The following is a 24134-nucleotide window of genomic DNA, read 5'->3' as shown; positions in this document are numbered from 1 at the left end:
GTAAACTTTCATCCATAGGCTAGGTTGTAGCAACCTCAAGATGGATAAAGGGAAAATCTAAGTATCGTGTAGTAACCTAAACCAATTGCTGTTACATTGAACTGGTTGAATGGAATATGAATGACAGTCATCCAATATGCTGTAATAGAAATAAGGCCCCCTCATCTTTAATGGCACCGACCACCACTGTTGTGCTAGTCTCTCTCTGTGTGTTTGTGTGTGTGTGTGTGTGTGTGTGTGTGTGTGTGTGTGGCATATGGATAAATGCGCTCACTTAGCACAGCAGCAGCAGCCCAGAATGCATTGCAGCAGCAGTAGCTCTTCCCCCTCAAGAAATGTAATAATCTCCATCTCTTCTCATGTGTTTATACAGTGATATACAAGCAACAGTAAAGGCTACAGTGTTTTGTGTGGTGGACATAATAACCCATAGAAACAAAGCCAAAAGCACAGATAGGCTGTAGATAAAGAAATACAGGTTGTGTCCTAATTGGCTCCCTATTCCCTATGTAGTGCACTACCCTTGACCAATTAGATTTGGTTAGGTGTGGGTGGTGCTCTTAATGGCCAATTCTACACAATTGAATGAAAATGTTGCTGTTTTAAAGCAAGTTTAATGCAATTCTACCCATTTTGCCATGTGGTGGGAATAATATATTTTTTTACATTTTATACCACATTTCCTGTAATTCTACCCATTTTGCCATGACTTATGATATCTGAGTGAGGTCTGGGCCCCTGAGCACGTGGCCTGCGTGTCAGGTTGGTATTCGGCCATGATTACTACACGTTTAAATAGCTTGCTAGGCTAACCTGCTAATGTACAAATTGTTAGCTGACATGACGTTTTCATCCATAGCTTTTATGTGAGTAAAGTCTGTATAAATCACGACAGCGGGATGGAAACAGGAAGTTTCGGTACAATTTTATAAATGCAGACGGATAATTTGTTAGTTCGACATGGTGGGATCTTTTTCAGTCTGTAAAATGTATGATGGAATTTTTTTTAATGTGAAAATATTGATATAATAGCTATCATATGGAAGAAAACTTGGAGTCATGAGATGATATGGTGTGTGGTCCTCCCACTACGACTCTGGAAATCATGCAGTTTATTAGGCAACAGATAAAATAAATTATGACGAAAGTGCACGTGATGAGAATACCCCATAACGACAATGTGAAAACATGTTTTCTGAATTTGAAATTGAAATACAGAAATATCTCATTTACATAAGTATTCACACCCTTGAGTCAATACTTTGTAGAAGCACTTTTGGCGCCGATTACATCTTTGAGTCATCTTGGGTATGTCTGTATCAGCTTTGAGTCGTCTTGGGTATATCTGTATAAGCTTTGAGTCGTCTTGGGTATATCTGTATCAGCTTTGAGTCGTCTTGGGTATATCTGTATCAGCTTTGAGTCGTCTCGGGTATATCTGTATCAGCTTTGAGTCGTCTTGGGTATATCTGTATCAGCTTTGAGTCGTCTCGGGTATATCTGTATCAGCTTTGAGTCGTCTTGGGTATGCCTGTATCATTTTTGAGTCATCTGGATTTGGGGAATTTCTCTCGTTCTGTTAAGTTACACTGAACAAAAACATAAACGCACAGCCTCCCGAGTGGCGCAGTGCTAGCTGTGAGATTCCAGGTTCTGTCGCAGCCGGCTGCGACCGGGAGTCCCATGGGGCGGTGCACAATTGGCCCAGCGTCGTCCGGGTTAGGGGAGGGTTTGGCCAGCAGGTATGTTCTTGTCCCATTGCACTCCAGCGATTCCTGTGGCGGGCCGGGGGCAATGTACGCTGACACGGTCGCCAGGTGTACGGTGTTTCCTCCGACACATTGGTGCGGCTGGCTTGCGGGTTAAGCGGGCATTGTGGCAAGAAGCAATGTGGCTTGGTTGGTTGTGTTTCGGAGGACGCATGGCTCTCGACCATCGCCTCTCTCGAGTCCGTACGGGAGTTGCAGCAATGAGACAAGACTGTAACTACCAATTGGATACCACGAAATTGGGGAGAAAAAGGGCAATTTTTGAAACGCAACATGCAACAATTGTGAGGAAAATGTAGGAAAATGCGCATATTTTCTTTATGCAGATTTTTAAAATATTCGTATGAAAACCAATCACCAATTGGATGGAAACGTAGTGACAAGAGAAAAACTGCTGATGCACAACCAAATATAGAATCACCTGGTGTATTCTACTATTCTAACTCTCAATGTTGAGTTGAGACCCCGACTGAGTTAAACATTTTATTGTATTTTTTATGAATAAAAATGCAATATATGCAGTACCAGTCAAAAGGGTTTTTCTTTATTTGTACTATTTTCTACATTGTAGAACAATAGTGAAGACAACAAAACTATTAAATAACACATATGGAATCGTGTAGTTACCAAAAAAGTGTTTAACAAATCAAAACAGACACCCTTTGCCTTGATGACAGCTTTGCACACTCTTCATGAGGTAGTCACCAGCTTCATGAGGTAGTCACCTGGAATGCATTACAGTTAATAGGTGTGCCTTCTTAAAAGTTAATTTGTGGAATTTCTTTCCTTCTAAATGCGTTTGAGACAATCAGTTGTGTTGTGACAAGGTAAGGGTACACAGAAGATAGCCCTATTTGGTTAAAGACCAAGACCGTATTATGGCAAAAACAGCTAAAATAAGCAAAGAGAAACGACATTCCATCATTACTTTAAGAGATGAAGGTCAGTCAATCCGTAATTTTATTTGAGTTGAAGTTTCTTCAAGTGCAGTCGTCGCAAAAACCATCAAGCGCTATGATGAAACTGGCTCTCATGAGGACCGCCACAGGAATGGAAGACCCAGAGTTACCTCTGCTGCAGAGGATAAGTTCATTAGAGTTTCCAGCCTCAGAAATTGTAGCCCAAATATTTGCTTCACAGAGTTCAAGTAACAGACACATCTCAACATCAACTGTTCAGAGGAGACTGTGTGAATCAGGCCTTCATGGTCGAATTGCTGCAAATAAACCACTACTAAAGGACACCAATAAGAAGAAGAGACTTGCTTGGGCAAAGAAACACAAGCAATGGCCATTAGACCGGTGAAAATCTGTCCTTTGATCTCATGAGTCCAAATGTGAGATTTTTGGTTCTAATTGTCGTGTCTTTGTGAGACGCAGAGTAGGTGAACGGATGATCTTCGCATGTGTGGTTCCCACCGTGAAGCATGGAGGAGGAGGTGCTATGTGTGGGGGTGCTTTGCTGGTGACACTGTCTGTGATTTATTTAGAATTCAAGGCACACTTAACCAGCATGGCTACCACAGCATTCTGCAGCGATATGCCATCACATCTGGTTTGGGCTTAGTGGGATTATCATTTGTTTTTCAACAGGACAATGACCCAACACACCACCAGGCTGTGTAAGGGCTATTTGACCAAGAAGGAGAGTGATGGAGTGCTGCATCAGATGACCTGACCTCCACAATCACCTGACCTAAACCCAATTGAGATGGTTTGGGATGAGTTGGACCGCAGAGTGAAGGAAAAGCAGCCAACAAGTGCTCAGCATAGTTGGGAACTCCTTCAAGACTGTTGGAAAATCATTCCAGGTGAAGCTGGTTGAGAGAATGCCAAGAGTGTGCAAAGCTGTCATCAAGGCAAAGGGTGGCTACTTTGAACAATCTAAAATGTAGAAAATAGTCAAATAAAGAACAACCCTTGAATCAATAGCTATGTCCAAACTTTTGACTGGTATTTTATATATATTTTTTAACTCATCATCAAGCTAAGATTATTTGAATCAACTGTGTAGTACTAGGGCAACAAACAAAATGTCCACCCCTTGGGGTCACAGGATCCAGTCTGGGAAATGCTGCTGTAACTATTTATATTTTATGGTACGGTTCAACACTAGATTGGTCAAAGACAATTCACTAACACAAACTGAATAACATCAATAAAGTCATACAGATGGATTAATGTTGCTCTCTTCTGTTTGACGTGTATTGTGTCTCTTCCATCAGGGACCAAGTTGGAAACAAGTGGACACTCACCTGTTTGATACATAACAGACGGTCATTGGTCTGCTGTATGTGCCTGTCCATCGACGGAATGGAGGTCATTTTGTCCCTCTTTGACCTCTACCTTCCAGCCATTAAACTAGTGACCTCTGGAAGAGAAGACAGAGAGACAAAGACATTAAACTAGTGACCTCTGGAAGAGAAGACAGAGAGACAAAGACATTAAACTAGTGACCTCTGGAGGAGAAGACGGAGAGACAAAGACATTAAACTAGTGACCTCTGGAGGAGAAGACAGAGAGACAAAGACATTCATATCTCCCTCACTAGCTTTAAGCACCAGCTGTCAGAGCAGCTCACAGATCACTGCACCTGTAAATAGTCCATCTGTAAACAGCCCATCTATCTACCTACCTCATCCCCATACTGTATTTATTTATTTATTTATTTATCTTGCTCCTTTGCACCCCAGTATCTCTACTTGCACATTCATCTTCTGCACATCCTACCATTCCAGTGTTTAATTGCTATATTGTAATTACTTCGCCACCATGGCCTATTTATTGCCTTAACTCCCTTAACTTACCTCATTTGCACTCACTGTATATAGAATACATTTTTTTTTCTTTTTTTTCCAACTGTATTATTGACTGTATGTTTTGTTTATTCCATGTGTAACTCTGTGTTGTTGTATGTGTCAAATTACTATGAATTGCTACGCTTTATCTTGGCCAGGTCACAGTTGCAAATGAGAACTTGAGGAGAGAAAAAAACCAGGATATTGCAGTGTGTATGTCTGTGTGTGTGTCTGTGCCTCTGTGAGTTGTGTGTGTTAAGAGGGAGCTGGCAGGTGCGTGGAAGGAGAGAGGTAGAGCTATTGATTTGACAGGTGACATGGCCACTGAGGCAGCGACAGCAACAGCAGAGACAGAGACTTTACCCCCTGTTTTTTTGAATACCCAGCAGAAATCAAATCAGAGAAGGGAGAAGAATCAATTTTAAACACAGAATTCTGAGGGAGAACCCAGAAACGTTGTTTGCCGACTGCTCACAAAACAGGACTGTTACAAACCTGTTATTTTACACAGACCACACAACTGCCTGGCATACAGCTGTAACCAGGCATTTCAACTATACCACAAAGAAAGGCATCTGCAAGGGAAGGCAAATACACATTTTTGAGGACAGCGACAAGGACCAGGAAAACAGGTTTCTGACGTAAAACATGTACCAGAACGGCACTATCATGGTCCAGGGCAGTGAGGCTGCACTCAGCTCTGTTGTGCAGGACTTCCCCACCCTAACGAAGATAGCGGAAAGCAAAAAAGACAAGGACAGCACCCCGACCTCTCCCCTCAGGCACCCCAACAGCAGGGCTATCCTCCCCCCTGCCTGCCTACAACCACCAGAGCCAAGACCACACTACCATCAGCCTGTTGAGAGACGGGCTAGCTATGTTAGAGGTATGGGTTACTGAGCTGAAGGAGCAGCCCCCCAGCTACACCACCACCAGCCCAGACACAGAGCTTCTGCAGGACCAGATCAACCAGTGCAGGACCCAGCTGAAGAACTCTGTCCAGGAGCTGAGAGAGAGCCTTACCACAGCTCTTGAGGAGGTAAAGGCCACCATGAGGAGAGAGCCTTACCACAGCTCTTGAGGAGGTAAAGGCCACCATGAGGAGAAAGCTAGTGCAGGTAAAGGAGGAGATGGCAAAGGAGTTGTCTGTCATCAAGAGGGTGCTACAGCACAGAGAACAGACTGTAGAGACTCCCAGAGAGAAGCTGCAGCCCCTCACCACCCCTAACTACCCCACTGACCCACCTTTACCCACAATCCCCCCCCATACCGACAACACTTCACCCACACCCCCAGTAAACAAGGAGGCTCACATGGAGACATCTACTACAGAGAGAAGCTCTCTGGCCCCCCCTGACACACCCCCACACACCCCTCCATGTACACAGGCCCTGTGTACTCCAGCCCCAGACCGTAAACGCACTAATCTGGTAAAACCCACTGAAGTGGCCATCCTCATTGACTCAAATGGGAAATTCATCCAAGAAGATAAACTCTTCCCCCAACACAAAGTGTGCAAAATATGGTGCCCAAAAACACAGGATGCACTCCACATCCTGTCCCAACCTGACTTTGGCACACCAGGCTACATCATTATTCACACCGGCACCAACAACCTGCGAGAGGAGCAGGAGAGAGTAGGCAGCCTGGTCAACAGAGTAGCAGAGAGGGCCTCTGAGTGGTTCCCCAACTCCCACATCACCATCTCCACTCTGCTGCCCCGCAAAGACTTTCATCCCTGTACCATTCAAAAAGTCAACGCTGACATCACCAGAGGGTGTACTCCTGAACGTACATGTTGCTCACCACCCAACAATCACCCCAGAGCATCTGCACGACCACTCCCACCTGAGGAAGCAGACAGTAGGGATGTTTGCCAAGTCTCTAAAAGACGTAGCACTTAGTAGACAAACACCCCATGCCGCACTGGACAGAGGACCACCCAGAGACCCCTACCAGACCACTGCACCACCAAGGAGCCCCAGACCCCTTCATCGCCCCCACCAGACCCAGCGCACCCCACAGGCCCAACCCACCACCAGAGCATCACCACTTCCATCGGCTTAGCCAGACCGGACCGGGCCCAGCCTACTACCCCGCACCAGACCACCACCTCTACCAGACCGGACCGGGCCCAGCCTACTACCCCACACCAGACCACCACCTCTACCAGACCGGACCGGGCCCAGCCTACTACCCCGCACCAGACCACCACCTCTACCAGACCGGACCGGGCCCAGCCTACTACCCCGCACCAGACCACCACCCCTACAAGACCAGAGAGGAAGCCCCACGGCCCAGACCTGGCCCTCCTCCACTCCACAGGGCCCAGACCACCACCCCTACCAGACCACCACCCCTACCAACAGCAGGACCAGCGCAGCTACGCAGAGGTCGTCAGAGGACAGGAGAACCCTGTAGGATTAAGTGAGATTAAACAGGTCCTCCAATACATCTGCACTAAACACACACACACACACACACACACACACACACACACACACACACACACACACACACACACACACACACACACACACCTATTGTACTAGAATTTATTTGTTCAATGAATAGGAATATTTATATATATATAACAGAAAGAATGTTCGTTGTTATCCTGTTTATCTCTTAACAATTTATTAGTTAGTAGTTACTGTATTTCTGACTGCTATTCTTTCTTTTTGCAACATGAAATCCCTATCAGTTAGCATGTGGAACATTCAGGGTCTAAACTCATCAACCTATCAGTTAGCATGTGGAACATTCAGGGTCTAAACTCATCAACCTATCAGTTAGCATGTGGAACATTCAGGGTCTAAACTCATCAACCTATCAGTTAGCATGTGGAACATTCAGGGTCTAAACTCATCAACCTATCAGTTAGCATGTGGAACATTCAGGGCCTAAACTCATCAACCTATCAGTTAGCATGTGGAACATTCAGGGTCTAAACTCATCAACCTATCAGTTAGCATGTGGAACATTCAGGGTCTAAACTCATCAACCTATCAGTTAGCATGTGGAACATTCAGGGTCTAAACTCATCAACCTATCAGTTAGCATGTGGAACATTCAGGGTCTAAACTCATCAACCTATCAGTTAGCATGTGGAACATTCAGGGCCTAAACTCATCAACCTATCAGTTAGCATGTGGAACACTCAGGGCCTAAACTCATCAATCTTCAGACTGAAGAGTTTAACACGAGAGTTCAACAAAAATCTGAAAGATGTTGACGTCATCATTCTGCAGGAGACATGGTGTAAGGCTGACATTGTCACTCACTGTCCCACAGGCTACAGAGAGGTCATTGTGCCATCACAGAAACACAGCTCTGTCAATAGAGGAAGAGACTCTGGAGGATTGATCATTTGGTACAAATCTAAACTACAACATCTAACTGATCCCCTCAAAATGGGCAAATATCACATTTGGTTAAAACTGAAAAAATAACTTGTACTGACAGAAAAATATGTTTTACTTTGCGCAATATACACTGCTCAAAAAAATAAAGGGAACACTTAAACAACACATCCTAGATCTGAATTAAAGAAATAATCTTTTTAAATACTTTTTTCTTTACATAGTTGAATGTGCTGACAACAAAATCACACAAAAATAATCAATGGAAATCCAATTTATCAACCCATGGAGGTCTGGATTTGGAGTCACACTCAAAATGAAAGTGGAAAACCACACTACAGGCTGATCCAACTTTGATGTAATGTCCTTAAAACAAGACAACATGAGGCTCAGTAGTGTGTGTGGCCTCCACGTGCCTGTATGACCTCCCTACAATGCCTGGGCATGCTCCTGATGAGGTGGCGGATGGTCTCCTGAGGGATCTCCTCCCAGACCTGGACTAAAGCATCCGCCAACTCCTGGACAGTCTGTGGTGCAATGTGGCGTTGGTGGATGGAGCGAGACATGATGTGCTCAATTGGATTCAGGTCTGGGGAACGGGCGGGCCAGTCCATAGCATCAATGCCTTCCTCTTGCAGGAACTGCTGACACACTCCAGCTACATGAGGTCTAGCATTGTCTTGCATTAGGAGGAACCCAGGGCCAACCGCACCAGCATATGGTCTCGCAAGGGGTCTGAGGATCTCATCTCGGTACCTAATGGCAGTCAGGCTACCTCTGGCGAGAACATGGAGGGCTGTGCGGCCCCCCAAAGAAATGTCACCCCACAACATGACTGACCCACCGCCAAACCGGTCATGCTGGAGGATGTTGCAGGCAGCTGAACGTTCTCCACGGCGTCTCCAGACTCTGTCACGTCTGTCACGTGTTCAGTGTGAACCTGCTTTCATTTGTGAAGAGCACAGGGCGCCAGTGGCGAATTTGCCAATCTTGGTGTTCTCTGGCAAATGCCAAACGTCCTGCACGGTGTTGGGCTGTAAGCACAACCCCCACCTATCTACGTCGGGCCCTCATACCACCCTCATGGAGTCTGTTTCTGACCGTTTGAGCAGACACATGCACATTTGTGGCCTGCTGGAGGTCATTTTGCAGGGCTCTGGCAGTGCTCCTCCTGCTCCTCCTTGCACAAAGGCGGAGGTAGCGGTCCTGCTGCTGGGTTGTTGCCCTCCTACGGCCTCCTCCACATCTCGCGATGTACTGGCCTGTCTCCTGGTAGCGCCTCCATGCTCTGGACACTACGCTGACAGACACAGCAAACCTTCTTGCCACAGCTTGCATTGATGTGCCATCCTGGATGAGCTGCACTACCTGAGCCACTTGTGTGGGTTGTAGACTCTGTCTCATGCTATTACTAGAGTGAAAGCACCGCCAGCATTCAAAAGTGACCAAAACATCAGCCAGGAAGCATAGGAACTGAGAAGTGGTCTGTGGTCTCCACCTGCAGAACCACTCCTTTATTGGGGGTGTCTTGCTTATTGCCTATAATTTCCACCTGTTGTCTGTTCCATTTGCACAACAGCATGTGAAATGTATTGTCAATCAGTGTTGCTTCCTAAGTGGACAGTTTGATTTCACAGAAGTGTGATTGACTTGGAGTTACATTGTGTTGTTTAAGTGTTCACTTTATTTTTTTGAGCAGTATATATCCCCACTCAGAATCCCCATATTACTCAGAGGAGATCTTCCCCACCCTTGAGGAAGAGACGTGCCATTTCTAAGGAAATGTGCTCATTTCCAGATAAATGTGCTCATCTGTGGGGACACAAATGTGCTCACAGGAACACTACCTGATCTAACGAGCACACGAGGGGACAGCTTTATTACAGGCCATACTGTTTCTAACTGTCTTCATCTCCCCCATAGAAACAACAGTGACAGCACCGTCAACAAAAACGGAAGGGATCTTTTGCAGCTCTGTAGAAGCCTGGGTCTGTACTTTGTCAATGGTAGGTTATGGGGGGACTCACCTACTGCTCACCTCTTGGCCACAGCACAGTAGACAATATGATTACAGACATTGACCCCTTCTCTCTCAGCTCATTCACTGTCAAGCCACTAACACCTCTGTCTGATCACAGCCAAATTACGTTGTTGTTCCTCAAAAGAACAGACATGGAAACAACCACACATTCTCAGCCCAGTAAGCTGTACAACATCAGAAATTCATACAGATGGGGCCCAAAACAGCACAGAAGAATACCAGAAAGCAACCTGTAACCAAAATATCCAAACACTCTTAGATAACTTTGTGGATACCACATTCACTCACAGTAAAGAAGGCATCAATCTAGCAGTACAAAACATCAACTATATATTCAGGCAAACGGCAAAAGAAGCACAATTGAAATTGACAAAAAACAAAACAAAACAGATCACAGATGACAACTGGTTTGATGCAGATTGTAAAATTATAAGGAGAAAACTTAGAACACTATCCAACCAAAAGCACAGAGACCCAAATAAAGGTGAATTACGCCTTCATTACTGTGAGACTTTAAAACTCTATAAACGTACACTAACTTTAAAACTCTATAAAAGCACAGTACAACAGCAAGCAGCTGGCACTAATTGAGGAGTCCATAAACACAAACAACTTCTGGCAAAATTGGAAAAAACTAAAAATCTAAACAAGAGGAATTAGCGATACAAAATGGTGACATATGGACAACCCATTTTAAAACACTCTACAACACCATTCAAATTGACACAAACTCAGAACAACACCAAATTCATGAGAAGTTGAATGGATTATAAAAAGCTATAAAGGACAATCAAAATACATTGGACTACCCAATTACTGATCAGGAGCTCTATAAGAAACTTCAGGCTCTCAAATTTAAAAAAGCATGCGGACCTGATTGCACCCTAAATGAGATGCTCAAACTCACTAGCGCAACATTTCAATTGGCTATATTAAAACTGTTTAATTTGATCCTGAGTGTAGGTTATTTCCCTGACATCTGGAATCAAGGACTCATAACCCCAATCTTTAAGAACGGAGACAAATTTGACCCTAACAATTACAGAGGCATTTGTGTGAACAGTAACCTGGGGAAGGTTTTCTGGAGAAATATAAATGTAAGAGTTCTAAACTTCCTTAATAAGCACAATGTCTTGAGTAAAAACCAAATTGGATTTATACCAAAACATCGTACAACTGATCATATTTACACCCTACACACCCTGATAGATAAACATGTCCACCAAAATAATATCAAAATATACGCTTGCTTTATCGACTTCCAAAAATCATTTGATTATATTTGGCATACAGGATTGTTCTACAAAGTTATTGAAAGTGGTGTGGGGGGTAAAATATATGACATAATTAAATCAATGTATACTGGCAATACGTGCAGCATTAAAATTGGTAAGAAAATAACAGAACAGTCTCCACAATTCAGAGGTTAAATGCCTACTCTTCGCAGATGACCTATGCCTGCTGTCACCCACAGCACATGGCCTACAGCAGAGCCTGGACCTGCTAGAGCAGTATTGCCAGACCTGGGCCCTGGCAGTAAACCCCCACAGCACATGGCCTACAGCAGAGCCTGTACCTGCTAGAGCAGTACTGCCAGACCTGGGCCCTGGCAGTAAACCCCCACAGCACATGGCCTACAGCAGAGCCTGGACCTGCTAGAGCAGTACTGCCAGACCTGGGCCCTGGCAGTAAACCCCCACAGTACATGGCCTACAGCAGAGCCTGGACCTGCTAGAGCAGTACTGCCAGACCTGGGCCCTGGCAGTAAACCCCCACAGCACATGGCCTACAGCAGAGCCTGGACCTGCTAGAGCAGTACTGCCAGACCTGGGCCCTGGCAGTAAACCCCAAAAAGACTAAAATAATGATTTTCCAGAGAAGATCCAGATCTCAGGGAATTAGACCAAAGTTCTCAATTGGTACAAAATATATAGAGTACTGCACACACTACAATTACTGAGGTTTAAAAATAAGCTCAACTTGGACACCTTAATGAGGCAGTGAATGAACTGATAGAGAAAGCACGCAGGGCATTCTACGCCATTAAAAAGCAAATTTTGATTGAAATACCTATTAAAATTTGGCTAAAACGAATTGAATATGTCATTGAACCAATTGCACTTTATGGCAGCGAGGTGTGGGGTCCACTTGCAAAACAAGATTTCATCAAATGGGACAAACACCCCATTGAAACCACATTGAATTATACCCCATTGAATTATACCAATATCCATTAATAATAAAAACAAAAAAAAGACCAATCATTTTGGCAACATCTAAAAAACAGTGACCCATTTCTCATATCATTACTAAGCCCTGCAATGCCAAGAGCTGTACAAAGAAAAGAGTCCCCTCATCCAGCTGGTCCTGGGGCTGAGTTCACAAACCTGTTCTACTAACACACTGAAGCCTCAGGACCTTCATCCAGCTGGTCCTGGGGCTGAGTTCACTAACCTGTTCTACTAACACACTGAAGCCTCAGGACCCTCATCCAGCTGGTCCTGGGGCTGAGTTCACAGACCTGTTCTACTAACACACTGAAGCCTCACGACCCTCATCCAGCTGGTCCTGGGGCTGAGTTCACAAACCTGTTCTACTAACACACTGAAGCCTCAGGACCAGAACATCCAATCAATCAGAATAAACCAAATTACTACAGAGACAAAACAAAACTACATGACTTATTGGGAAACACAAGCACAAACACAAAGCAAAATGCAGTGCTATCTGGCCCTAAATCGACAGTACACCGTGGCTAAATATTTGACCATGGTTACTGATCAAAACCTTAGAAAAACCTTGACAAAGTTCAGGCTCAGTGAGCACAGCCTTGCCATTGAGAAGTGTAGACACAGGAAAACCTGGCTCCCTGTAGAGGAAAGGCTGTGCAACCACTGCACAACAGCAGAACCTGAGACAGAGCTGCATTTCCTGACAAAATGTCAAAAATATAAAACAATTAGAGTGTCATTTTCCCAAATTTGAAACCCTTATTCAAGGTTGCCATAAGTTGAGGGATAGTGTCTGACAGACCAATCAACCTGCACATGTCCTCCACTGTATGCTTATTGTTATTGTTGAATGTATGGTAATTTTGACCCTTGGTTATTGTTGTTACTGTTGTCCTGTTGACAATTTTGATTCTCTTTTTGATTTATTTATATATATATATATATATATATATATATATATATTTAAATATATTGTAAATATCCAAAATAAGCTTTGGCAATATGTACATTGTTACGTCATGCCAATAAAGCAAATTGAATTGAGAGACAGAGAGGGACAAAGAGAGAGCGAGAGAGACAGACAGACAGACAGACAGACAGACAGACAGACAGACAGACAGACAGACAGACAGACAGACAGACAGACAGACAGAGAGAGCGACAGAGACAGAGCTCTTCTTCCATAGTGCGGCAGTGAGAGAACCTTGGCATGTGTTGACTGTTTACGTTGCTCAGTCATGTAATCTGTTGGTTAACAATGATCTGTATCTGTGTCCTCAGACATGTTCTGACTACATCTCATCTCACACACACACACACACACACACACACACACACACACACACACACACACACACACACACACACACACACACACACACACACACACACACACACACACACACACACACACACACACACACACACACACCTACTTTCCTTTCAGGAATGATATTGATTTTTTTAGCTGTTCATGGAAATAGTTTTTCTGAGGAATCATTTTTCACGTAACTAAAAGGACTTGAGCAAACAACAGGTTCCTGATCCAACATGCCACATAGCACGATCACAAGTTCAAACTATTACCCCCTAACATTAAAGGTTATCAATTCTGCCTGGAGGAACTGATTTAATGCAGCGTTCAACGTCAAAATAAATCTAAACTCAGAGCTCTGGTCATAACTCATAGAGACCTGCAGCTGTAAGAACAGGACAACGTGAATTAATGACAACGGAGCTGCATCTCTCTCCTTCTTCCTCCTCCATCCCCCTCTTTCTCTCTCTCTCTGTATTCCTCCTCCAACCCTCCCTTTGGCTTTCTCTCCGTCTTACTCCTCCGTCCCCCTCTTTCTCCATCTCCCACTTTCTCTCTCTCTCCGTCTTCCTCCTCCATCCCCCTCTTTCTCTCTCTCTCCGTCTTCCTCCTCCATCCCTCCCTTTGGCTTTCTCTCCGTCTCTGGTTTATCTCTCCCTGGCTGTCACGCTACATTTCTTTATTTTACACTAGAATAAGAAGGAATAGAAGAGGAGAGGAGAGGAGAGGAGGAATAGAGAGGAGTAATATAGAGGAGAGGATGAAGAGAGGAGAATACAGAGGAGAAGAGAGAAGATGAGAGGAGGAAGAGAGGAGAGAAAGAATAGAGAGGAGCTGAGGAATAGAGTAGAGAGGAGAAGAGGAAGAGAAAAGAGGAGAAATTGAGAGGAGTTGAGGAATAGAGAGGAGGAATAGAGAAGAGGAATTGAGAAGAGAGAGGAGGAATAGAGAGGAGAGATGAGAGAGGAGGAATAGAGAGGAGAGAGGAGGAATAGAGAGGAGAGAGGAGGAATAGAGAGGAGAGAGGAGGAATAGAGAGGAGAGTGTACTGCACCATACTGATACTGCTCACTTAGGGGCTCTGCAGGGATTTAACTGCAGGCTGGTAATCTAGTCCACTAGACAGATAAAGAGCTTTTATACTGCTACCTACTGGAGCAGCCCTTTCTCTGTCTCTCTTTCTTTCTCTCTCTCTGTCTGACTCTCCCTCTCTCCCTCTCTCTGACGATCTCTAGCTGTCTGTCTCTCTTTCTCTCCATATATCTCGCTCCCTCTCTCTCATATGATTGATGATGGAAGTGTTGTGATGGAACACTTCCACTGTTCAGCAAGAGAATGAGACGGTGATGAGCAGCACTGTGAAGAGGTTCACGTGTATTTATCAGTAACTAAACATCAACTTGTTGCTGGGAATATGTCATTTCTTAACTGGAAACTACTCATCAGTAAAATATTGTAAAAGTCACATTATTAGGGAACTTGTTCTTCTTGCAAAGCATGTAAATGTTTAAACCAAACAATTATATTAATCTGACTATCCACAATAATCACATTATTGTGTGCATGTAAATGTAATCATTATCAGCTCCGTACTGTTGTCTTTCCTTCCTCTGTAACAGCTCAGAACTGTTGTCATTCCTTCCTCTAACAGCTCAGAACTGTTGTCTGTCCTTCCTCTGTAAAAGCTCGTAACTGTTTTCTTTCCTTCCTCTGTAACAGCTCAGAACAGTTTTCTTTCCTTTCTCTATAACAGCTCAGAACGGTTTTCTTTCCTTCCTCTGTAACAGCTCAGAACTGTTTGCTTTCCTTCCTCTAACAGCTCAGAACTGTTGTCTTTCATTCCTCTGTAAAAGCTCGTAACTGTTTTCTTTCCTTCCTCTGTAACAGCTCAGAACAGTTTTCTTTCCTTCCTCTGTAACAGCTCAGAACTGTTTTCTTTCCTTCCTCTGTAACATCTCAGAACTGTTTTCTTTCTTTCCTCTGTAACAGCTCAGAACTGTTTTCTTTCTTTCCTCTGTAACAGCTCAGAACGGTTTTCTTTCCTTCCTCTGTAACAGCTCAGAACTGTTTGCTTTCCTTCCTCTAACAGCTCAGAACTGTTGTCTTTCATTCCGCTGTAAAAGCTCGTAACTGTTTTCTTTCCTTCCTCTGTAACAGCTCAGAACAGTTTTCTTTCCTTCCTCTGTAACAGCTCAGAACTGTTTTCTTTCCTTCCTCTGTAACATCTCAGAACTGTTGTCTTTCATTCCTCTGTAACAGCTCAGAACTGTTTTCTTTCTTTCCTCTGTAACAGCTCAGAACTGTTGTCTTTCCTTCCTCTGTAACATCTCAGAACTGTTTTCTTTCTTTCCTTTGTAACAGCTCAGAACTGTTCTCTTTCATTCCTCTGTAACAGCTCAGTACTGTTGTCATTCCTTCCTCTGTAACAGCTCAGTACTGTTGTCATTCTTTCCTCTGTAACAGCTCAGTACTGTTGTCATTCCCTCCTCTGTAACAGCTCAGTACTGTTGTCATTCCCTCCTCTGTAACAGCTCAGTACTGTTGTCATTCCCTCCTCTGTAACAGCTCAGTACTGTTGTCATTCCCTCCTCTGTAACAACTCAGTACTGTTGTCATTCCTTCCTCTGTAACAGCTCAGTACTGTTGTCATTCCTTCCTCTGTAACAACTCAGTACTGTTGTCATTCCTTCCTCTGTAACAACTCAGTACTGTTGTCATTCCCTCCTCTGTAACAGCTCAGTACTGTTGTCATTCCCTCCTCTGTAACAGCTCAGTACTGTTGTCATTCCTTCCTCTGTAACAGCTCAGTACTGTTGTCATTCCCTCCTCTGTAACAGCTCAGTACTGTTGTCATTCCTTCCTCTGTAACAGCTCATTACTGTTGTCATTCCCTCCTCTGTAACACCTCAGTACTGTTGTCATTCCTTCCTCTGTAACAGCTCAGTACTGTTGTCATTCCCTCCTCTGTAACAGCTCAGTACTGTTGTCATTCCTTCCTCTGTAACAGCTCAGTACTGTTGTCATTCCCTCCTCTGTAACAGCTCAGTACTGTTGTCATTCCTTCCTTTCTCTGTATCCACAATGACATCCCAGAGCCATGTGCACCACAGCAGAGCACAATGACAGACAGAAAGACACAGCTTGTAGTCCCATCCATGGTAGAACACAGAGCCACACTGTGGAGACACAATCACAGCCCCATCCAGCTAGCTCAAACCACACGGTGTCTTTCAGGCCAGCCACCAGCAGGTGTCTCCCTGCCCCTCTGACAGTCTCACACTCCCTCCCTCCCACCCGTCCTCTCCTCTAACAGCACCAAGAGGTGGAGGGAGGGAGAGAGGGAGGGAGAGGTGTACCTTTAAGCCTTTACCAGCTCTACTAATCCTCCGCTGCTGCTTCCTAACAAGGCCCACTCAGACCAACACCGACTGTCTGACCTCATGCTTATTGATGAGCTCCCTCTCTCTGTATCACTCTCTCTCTGTATCTCTCTATGTATCTCTATCTCTCTCTCTGTATCTGTATTACTCTCTCTCTCTCTCTGTGTATCACTCTCTCTCTGTATCTGTATGTCTCTCTCTGTATCTGTATTACTCTCTCTCTGTGTGTATCACTCTCTCTCTGTATTCCTCTCTCTCTCTGTATCTCTCTCTCTGTATCTCTCTCTCTCTCTGTATCTCTCTCTGTATCTCTCTCTCTCTCTCAGTATAAAAACTAGCAGACATTGACTTTTTGGCGCTCTATTCCCTATATAGTGCACTAACTTAGATGAGCGCACATATGGGTCCAGGTCAAAAGTAGTGCACTAAGTAGGGAACAGGGTGGCATATCGCGACGCACATTATAGCTCTGAGACTAATTCAAATGTTATGCTATTCACTTGGCTATATTAAACACGAGTCTTTCAGTTGGATATATAACTAACTAGTTAAAGATTATCCTCAGGATAGAGGAGGAATACTGCAATATGTCATTATGAAGCTACATATCTATTGTAGAGTTCTGTCTAGATGTTTATCATTTCTCTCTCTCTCTCTGTGTGTGTGTCATTTGGGGTTCCCATGTGACGCAGCGGTCTAAGGCACTGCATCTCAGTGCAAGATGTTCGACTACAGGCTGCATCACATTTTGGCCGTGATTGGGACTCCCATAGGGGCGACGCACAATTGGCCCAGCGTTGTCCGGTGTAGGCCGTCATTGTAAATAAGAATTTGTTCTTAACTGACTTGCCTAGTTTAAATAAAGGTTAAATTATTTATTTAAAAAAAAACATGTAAATTACCTTGAGACAACTTTTCTGCTGGAATTCAGATAGTTTACCACAATCTGGAGAGAGAGAGAGAGAGAGAGCGAGAGAGAGAGAATAATAGTTTTTTACAAAAAAGTTCTCAATTGGTAACAAATACACTGAGTGAACAAAACATTAAGAACACCTTCCTAATACTGAGTTACGGCCCCAATGCCTTCAGAACAGCCTCCATTCATCAGGGCATGGACTACACAAGGTGTTGAATGCTTCGTACGGTTGTGTCAACTTAGCTGGATATCTTTTGGGTGGTGGACCATTCTTGATACACATGGGAAACTGTTCAGCGTAAAAAACCCAGCAGCGTTGCAGTTCTTGACACAAACCAGCGCGCCTGGCACCTACTACCATATCCCGTTCAAATGCACTTAAATCTTTTGTCACCCTCTGACTGGCACACAAACACAATCCATGTCTCAATTGTCTCAAGGCTTAAAAGTCCTTCTTTAACCCGTCTCCTCCTTCATCTACACTGATTGAAGTGGATTTAACAGGTAACATCAATAAGGGATCATAGTTTTCACCTGGATTCACCTGGTCAGTCTGTCATGGAACGAGCAGGTGTTCCTAATGTTTTGTATAATCAGTGTAAATAGAGTACTGCACACACTACAATTACTGAGGTTTAAAAATAAGCTCAACTGGACACCTTAATGAGGCAGTGAATGAACTGAGAGGGAAAGCACGCAGGGCATTCTACGCCATTAAAAAACTAATTTTGATTGAAATACCTCTTCAAATTAGGCTTAAACTAATTGAATGTGTCATTGAACCAATTGGACTTTATGGCAGCGAGGTGTGGGGTCCACTTGCAAAACAAGATTTCATCAAATGGGACAAACACCCCATTGAAACTCTGCATTCAGAGTTATGTAAGATTCTCCTACATGTACAGAGGAAAACTACAAACAATGCATGCAGGGCAGAATTAGGCCAATATCCACTAATAATAAAAACTCATGAAAGAGAAATTATGTTTTGGAAACATCTAAAATACAGTGACCCCCCTTTCATATCATGACCAAGCCCTGCAATGCCAAGAGCTGAGCAAAGAAAAGAGTCCCCTCATCCAGCTGGTCCTGGGGCTGAGTTCACTAACCTGTTCTACTAACACACTGAAGCCTCAGGACCCTCATCCAGCTGGTCCTGGGGCTGAGTTCACTAACCTGTTCTACTAACACACTGAAGCCTCAGGACCCTCATCCAGCTGGTCCTGGGGCTGAGTTCACTAACCTGTTCTATTAACACACTGAAGCCTCAGGACCAGAACATCCAATCAATCAGAATAAACCAAATTACAACACAATCAAAACAAAACTACATTACTTACTGGGAAACAAACACAAAGCAAAATGCAGTGCTATCTGCCTGCCATAAAATGAGGGACAGTGTCTGACAGACCAATCAACCTGCACATGTCCTCTACTGTATGCTTATTGTTATTGTTCAATGTATGGTTATTTTGACCCTTGGTTATTGTTGTTACTGTTGTCCTGTTGACAATATGAATTATTATTACTTTAATTTGTATTACGTTAATATTGCGAATGAATAATTTAATCTTCGAAGTATGCATTGGTAAAATGTACATTGCTATGTCATGCCAATAAAGCAATTTGAATTGAATTGAGAGAGACAGGGAGAGTGAGAGTGAGAGACAGAGAGACAGAGAGACAGAGAGACAGAGAGACAGACAGACAGACAGACAGACAGACAGACAGACAGACAGACAGACAGACAGACAGACAGACAGACAGACAGACAGACAGACAGATAAATCAGTGTAGTTAATTTACTGCAGCTGCTAGTTAGGCATCACATGACAACAATATGAGATGACTCCTCTACAACCATAACAAGATGAGATGACTCCTCTACAACCATAACAAGATGAGATGACTCCTCTATAACCACAACAATATGAGATGACTCCTCTACAACCACAACAATATGAGATGACTCCTCTACAACCAGAACAATATGAGATGACTCCTCTACAACCATAACTAGATGAGATGACTCCTCTACAACCATAACAGATGAGATGACTCCTCTACAACCATAACAGATGAGATGACTCCTCTACAACCATAACAGATGAGATGACTCCTCTACAACCATAACAAGATGAGATGACTCCTCTACAACCATAACAGATGAGATGACTCCTCTACAACCATAACAGATGAGATGACTCCTCTACAACCATAACAGATGAGATGACTCCTCTACAACCATAACAATATGAGATGACTCCTCTACAACCATAACAGATGAGATGACTCCTCTACAACCATAACAATATGAGATGACTCATCTACAACCATAACAAGATGAGATGACTCCTCTACAACCATAACAATATGAGATGACTCCTCTACAACCATAACAAGATGATATGACTCCTCTACAACCATAACAGATGAGATGACTCCTCTACAACCATAACAAGATGAGATGACTCCTCTACAACCATAACAATATGAGATGACTCATCTACAACCATAACAAGATGAGATGACTCCTCTACAACCATAACAAGATGAGATGACTCCTCTACAACCATAACAGATGAGATGACTCCTCTACAACCATAACAAGATGAGATGACTCCTCTACAACCATAACAGATGAGATGACTCCTCTACAACCATAACAGATGAGATGACTCCTCTACAACCATAACAAGATGAGATGACTCCTCTACAACCATAACAGATGAGATGACTCCTCTACAACCATAACAAGATGAGATGACTCCTCTACAACCATAACAAGATGATATGACTCCTCTACAACCATAACAGATGAGATGACTCCTCTACAACCATAACAGATGAGATGACTCCTCTACAACCATAACAAGATGATATGACTCCTCTACAACCATAACAGATGAGATGACTCCTCTACAACCATAACAGATGAGATGACTCCTCTACAACCATAACAAGATGAGATGACTCCTCTACAACCATAACAGATGAGATGACTCCTCTACAACCATAACAATATGAGATGACTCATCTACAACCATAACAAGATGAGATGACTCCTCTACAACCATAACAAGATGAGATGACTCCTCTACAACCATAACAGATGAGATGACTCCTCTACAACCATAACAAGATGATATGACTCCTCTACAACCATAACAGATGACATGACTCCTCTACAACCATAACAAGATGAGATGACTCCTCTACAACCATAACAAGATGAGATGACTCCTCTACAACCATAACAGATGAGATGACTCCTCTACAACCATAACAATATGAGATGACTCATCTACAACCATAACAAGATGAGATGACTCCTCTACAACCATAACAAGATGAGATGACTCCTCTACAACCATAACAGATGAGATGACTCCTCTACAACCATAACAAGATGAGATGACTCCTCTACAACCATAACAATATGAGATGACTCCTCTACAACCATAACAAGATGATATGACTCCTCTACAACCATAACAGATGAGATGACTCCTCTACAACCATAACAAGATGAGATGACTCCTCTACAACCATAACAATATGAGATGACTCATCTACAACCATAACAAGATGAGATGACTCCTCTACAACCATAACAAGATGAGATGACTCATCTACAACCATAACAGATGAGATGACTCCTCTACAACCATAACAGATGAGATGACTCCTCTACAACCATAACAAGATGATATGACTCCTCTACAACCATAACAGATGAGATGACTCCTCTACAACCATAACAGATGAGATGACTCCTCTACAACCATAACAATATGAGATGACTCATCTACAACCATAACAAGATGAGATGACTCCTCTACAACCATAACAAGATGAGATGACTCATCTACAACCATAACAGATGAGATGACTCCTCTACAACCATAACAGATGAGATGACTCCTCTACAACCATAACAGATGAGATGACTCCTCTACAACCATAACAGATGAGATGACTCCTCTACAACCATAACACCGCCTCACCAGAAGACTAATTTCTTTCAGGAACCTGAAGACATGTATTAAAGTCTGTCAGAGCCGTAATAAAGAGACAAGACAAATGCCTGCATCCGATATAGCACCCTATTCCCTAAATAGCGTACTACTTTTGATAGGGCTCTTGTCCAAATTAGTGCCATGTATAGGGAATAAGATTTGTGACGCAGACAACATGAAAGCCAGTGGAGTATGGAGGAGATGAGATGAGATGAGATGAGGAGAGATGAGAGGAGAGGAGCACTAATATAGAGGACAAGATGATCTCATTATTAATCGGGGTTCCTCTCCCTTTTCCCAGGGTCCACTGCCAGATGAGGCCTGACTACACCTTTTCAACATGATGCAGTTTTATAATCCCAATCTGGGATTGGAATCATGAGGAAGTAAATAAAGCCTTTTTAAGATGTGATTCCATGCTAGCTAATTCCCCTCAGACTCACGTGTATGTACATGAGAAGATTATATAGTTGTCTTCTTCAACACAAAACGTATAATAATAATTTCACAACACAGCGATACACAGCCTTAATTTAACTAGTCAAGTTTGGGAACAAATTCTTATTTACAATGACGGCCTAGGAACAGTGAGTTAACTGCCTTGTTCAGAACGATAGTTTTTTACCTTGCCAGCTCGGCAATTTCGATCCAGCAACCTTTCGGTTACTGGCCCAACGCTCTAACCACCCGCCACCCTTATTCAATGCTGAATAAAACATTCTCACAACAGAGTAGAATAATTGTTCTTTGAACTGTTGTTATATTTACACCACAGGTCTCTACACTTTAGAGGAAACTATTTTACACGCCAAAACATCCCTCTTAGAAAAATCGAAAAACACGACAATCCCAAAATGTCTACAGCAAAATCTTATTGACTGACTGCACATATTATGTGATTGAATAAAGAATTGTTCACAACAAACAATAACAGAGCTATCCATAGTAGACATCATTAAGAGGGAAGGATGCCTCCCTAACACTCTGAAAGACAGCAAGACAATGACTGTCTTTATCACCAGCCATCACAGCAGAACAAATGGAACACACACTCTTGCAGCTTTGTACACGGTTTCTCAGATGAGCTGTCACGGAGGGAGGGAGGAGGAGAGGGAGGGAGGAGGGGAGAGGGGAGAGAGGAGGAGAGGGAGGAGGGGAGGGAGGGAGGGAGGGGGGAGAGACAGAGGGAGGGAGGGAGGGAGGGAGGGAGGGAGGGAGGGAGGGAGGGAGGGAGGGAGGGAGGGAGGGAGGGAGGGAGGGAGGGAGGGAGGGAGGGAAGAGTTAAGGAGTGGTTAATGCATGAATCTAAATGGCTGGTGTACCAAAACAATCAGAGTCCTCCAGGGGCCATTGGAGGATCATTAAGGGAGACAGGCTGCTCGCTCTGGGGCAAGGAAGACTTGAACACAGATCCCAGACCTCCAAGGACTGGGGGTGGGGAGGGACATGGCATGGATGAAGAGAAAGAGAGAGAGAAAGAGAGGGAGGGGAGCGGGTAACAGGGGGAAAAGAGCGGAGAGGAGAGGGAGAGAGTGAGGAATAAGAGGGAGAGAGAAAGAAAGAGAGAGGGCGAGAGAAATAGTGGGAGAAGGAAGGAGAGAGAGGGCGTCTCTCTCTCCGCCCATCTCCCTCTCCGCCCGTCTCCCTCTCCGCCCGTCTCCCTCTCCGCCCGTCTCCCTCTCCGTCCATCTCTCTGACAGACTCCTCTCTCCACACGGTTCCTTAAGAGGCTTGGTAATGGATTTATTTTATATCATGTGGTTTGGTGTGAACCTCAAGCAACCAGGAGCCAGAGAGGGAGATTCACAGTGCAGTATGGTCACACACACACACACACACACACACACACACACACAAAAACACACACGTTAATCCAGGAGCCCTGCTGAGTTGGTCGCTGTTCACTGATCTCCCCCGTCTTTCTCCATCTCCCTCTCTTCCTCCTTCACTGCACTCTCTCTCTCTCTCTCTCCCCTCCATCTCTCTCTCTCCCCTCCATCTCTCTCTCTCTCCCCTCCATCTCTCTCTCTCCCCTCCATCTCTCTCTCTCCCCTCCATCTCTCTCTCTCCCCTCCATCTCTCTCTCTCCCCTCCATCTCTCTCCCCTCCATCTCTCTCTCTCTCCCCTTCCCTCTCTCTCCCCTTCCCTCTCTCCCCTTCCCTCTCTCCCCTTCCCTCCCTCTCCCCTTCCCTCTCTCTCCCCATCCATTCCCTCTTCCTCTCTCTCTTTCCCATTCCCTCTTTCTCTCTCTCCTTCCCTCTCTCTCCCCATCCATTCCCTCTCCCTCTCTCTCTTTCCCATTC

General features: G+C 44.0%; 1 protein-coding gene across 2 annotated transcripts in view; it reads right to left on the bottom strand.

Annotated features, from left to right (window-relative positions):
* The window catches only part of LOC106578757 (zinc finger MIZ domain-containing protein 1), a 396722-nt gene that overhangs the window by 144546 nt on the left and 228042 nt on the right, over window positions 1-24134 (bottom strand). The window contains exons 3-4 of one of the 2 annotated variants that reach the window (XM_045702291.2): window positions 17798-17841; window positions 4024-4139 (exon numbers count right to left, since the gene is read on the bottom strand). In XM_045702291.2, the coding sequence (XP_045558247.1) occupies window positions 4024-4092 (69 nt within the window). In that variant the 5' untranslated portion in view covers window positions 4093-4139; window positions 17798-17841. The remainder of the gene's footprint in view (window positions 1-4023; window positions 4140-17797; window positions 17842-24134) is intronic. The other variant, XM_045702290.2, reaches the window with a different exon arrangement.

Source organism: Salmo salar, chromosome 19 (assembly GCF_965601325.2).
Source record: "Salmo salar chromosome 19, fSalSal1, whole genome shotgun sequence".
NCBI lineage: Eukaryota > Metazoa > Chordata > Actinopteri > Salmoniformes > Salmonidae > Salmo > Salmo salar.
This window is presented reverse-complemented; position numbering and strand designations above follow the sequence as displayed.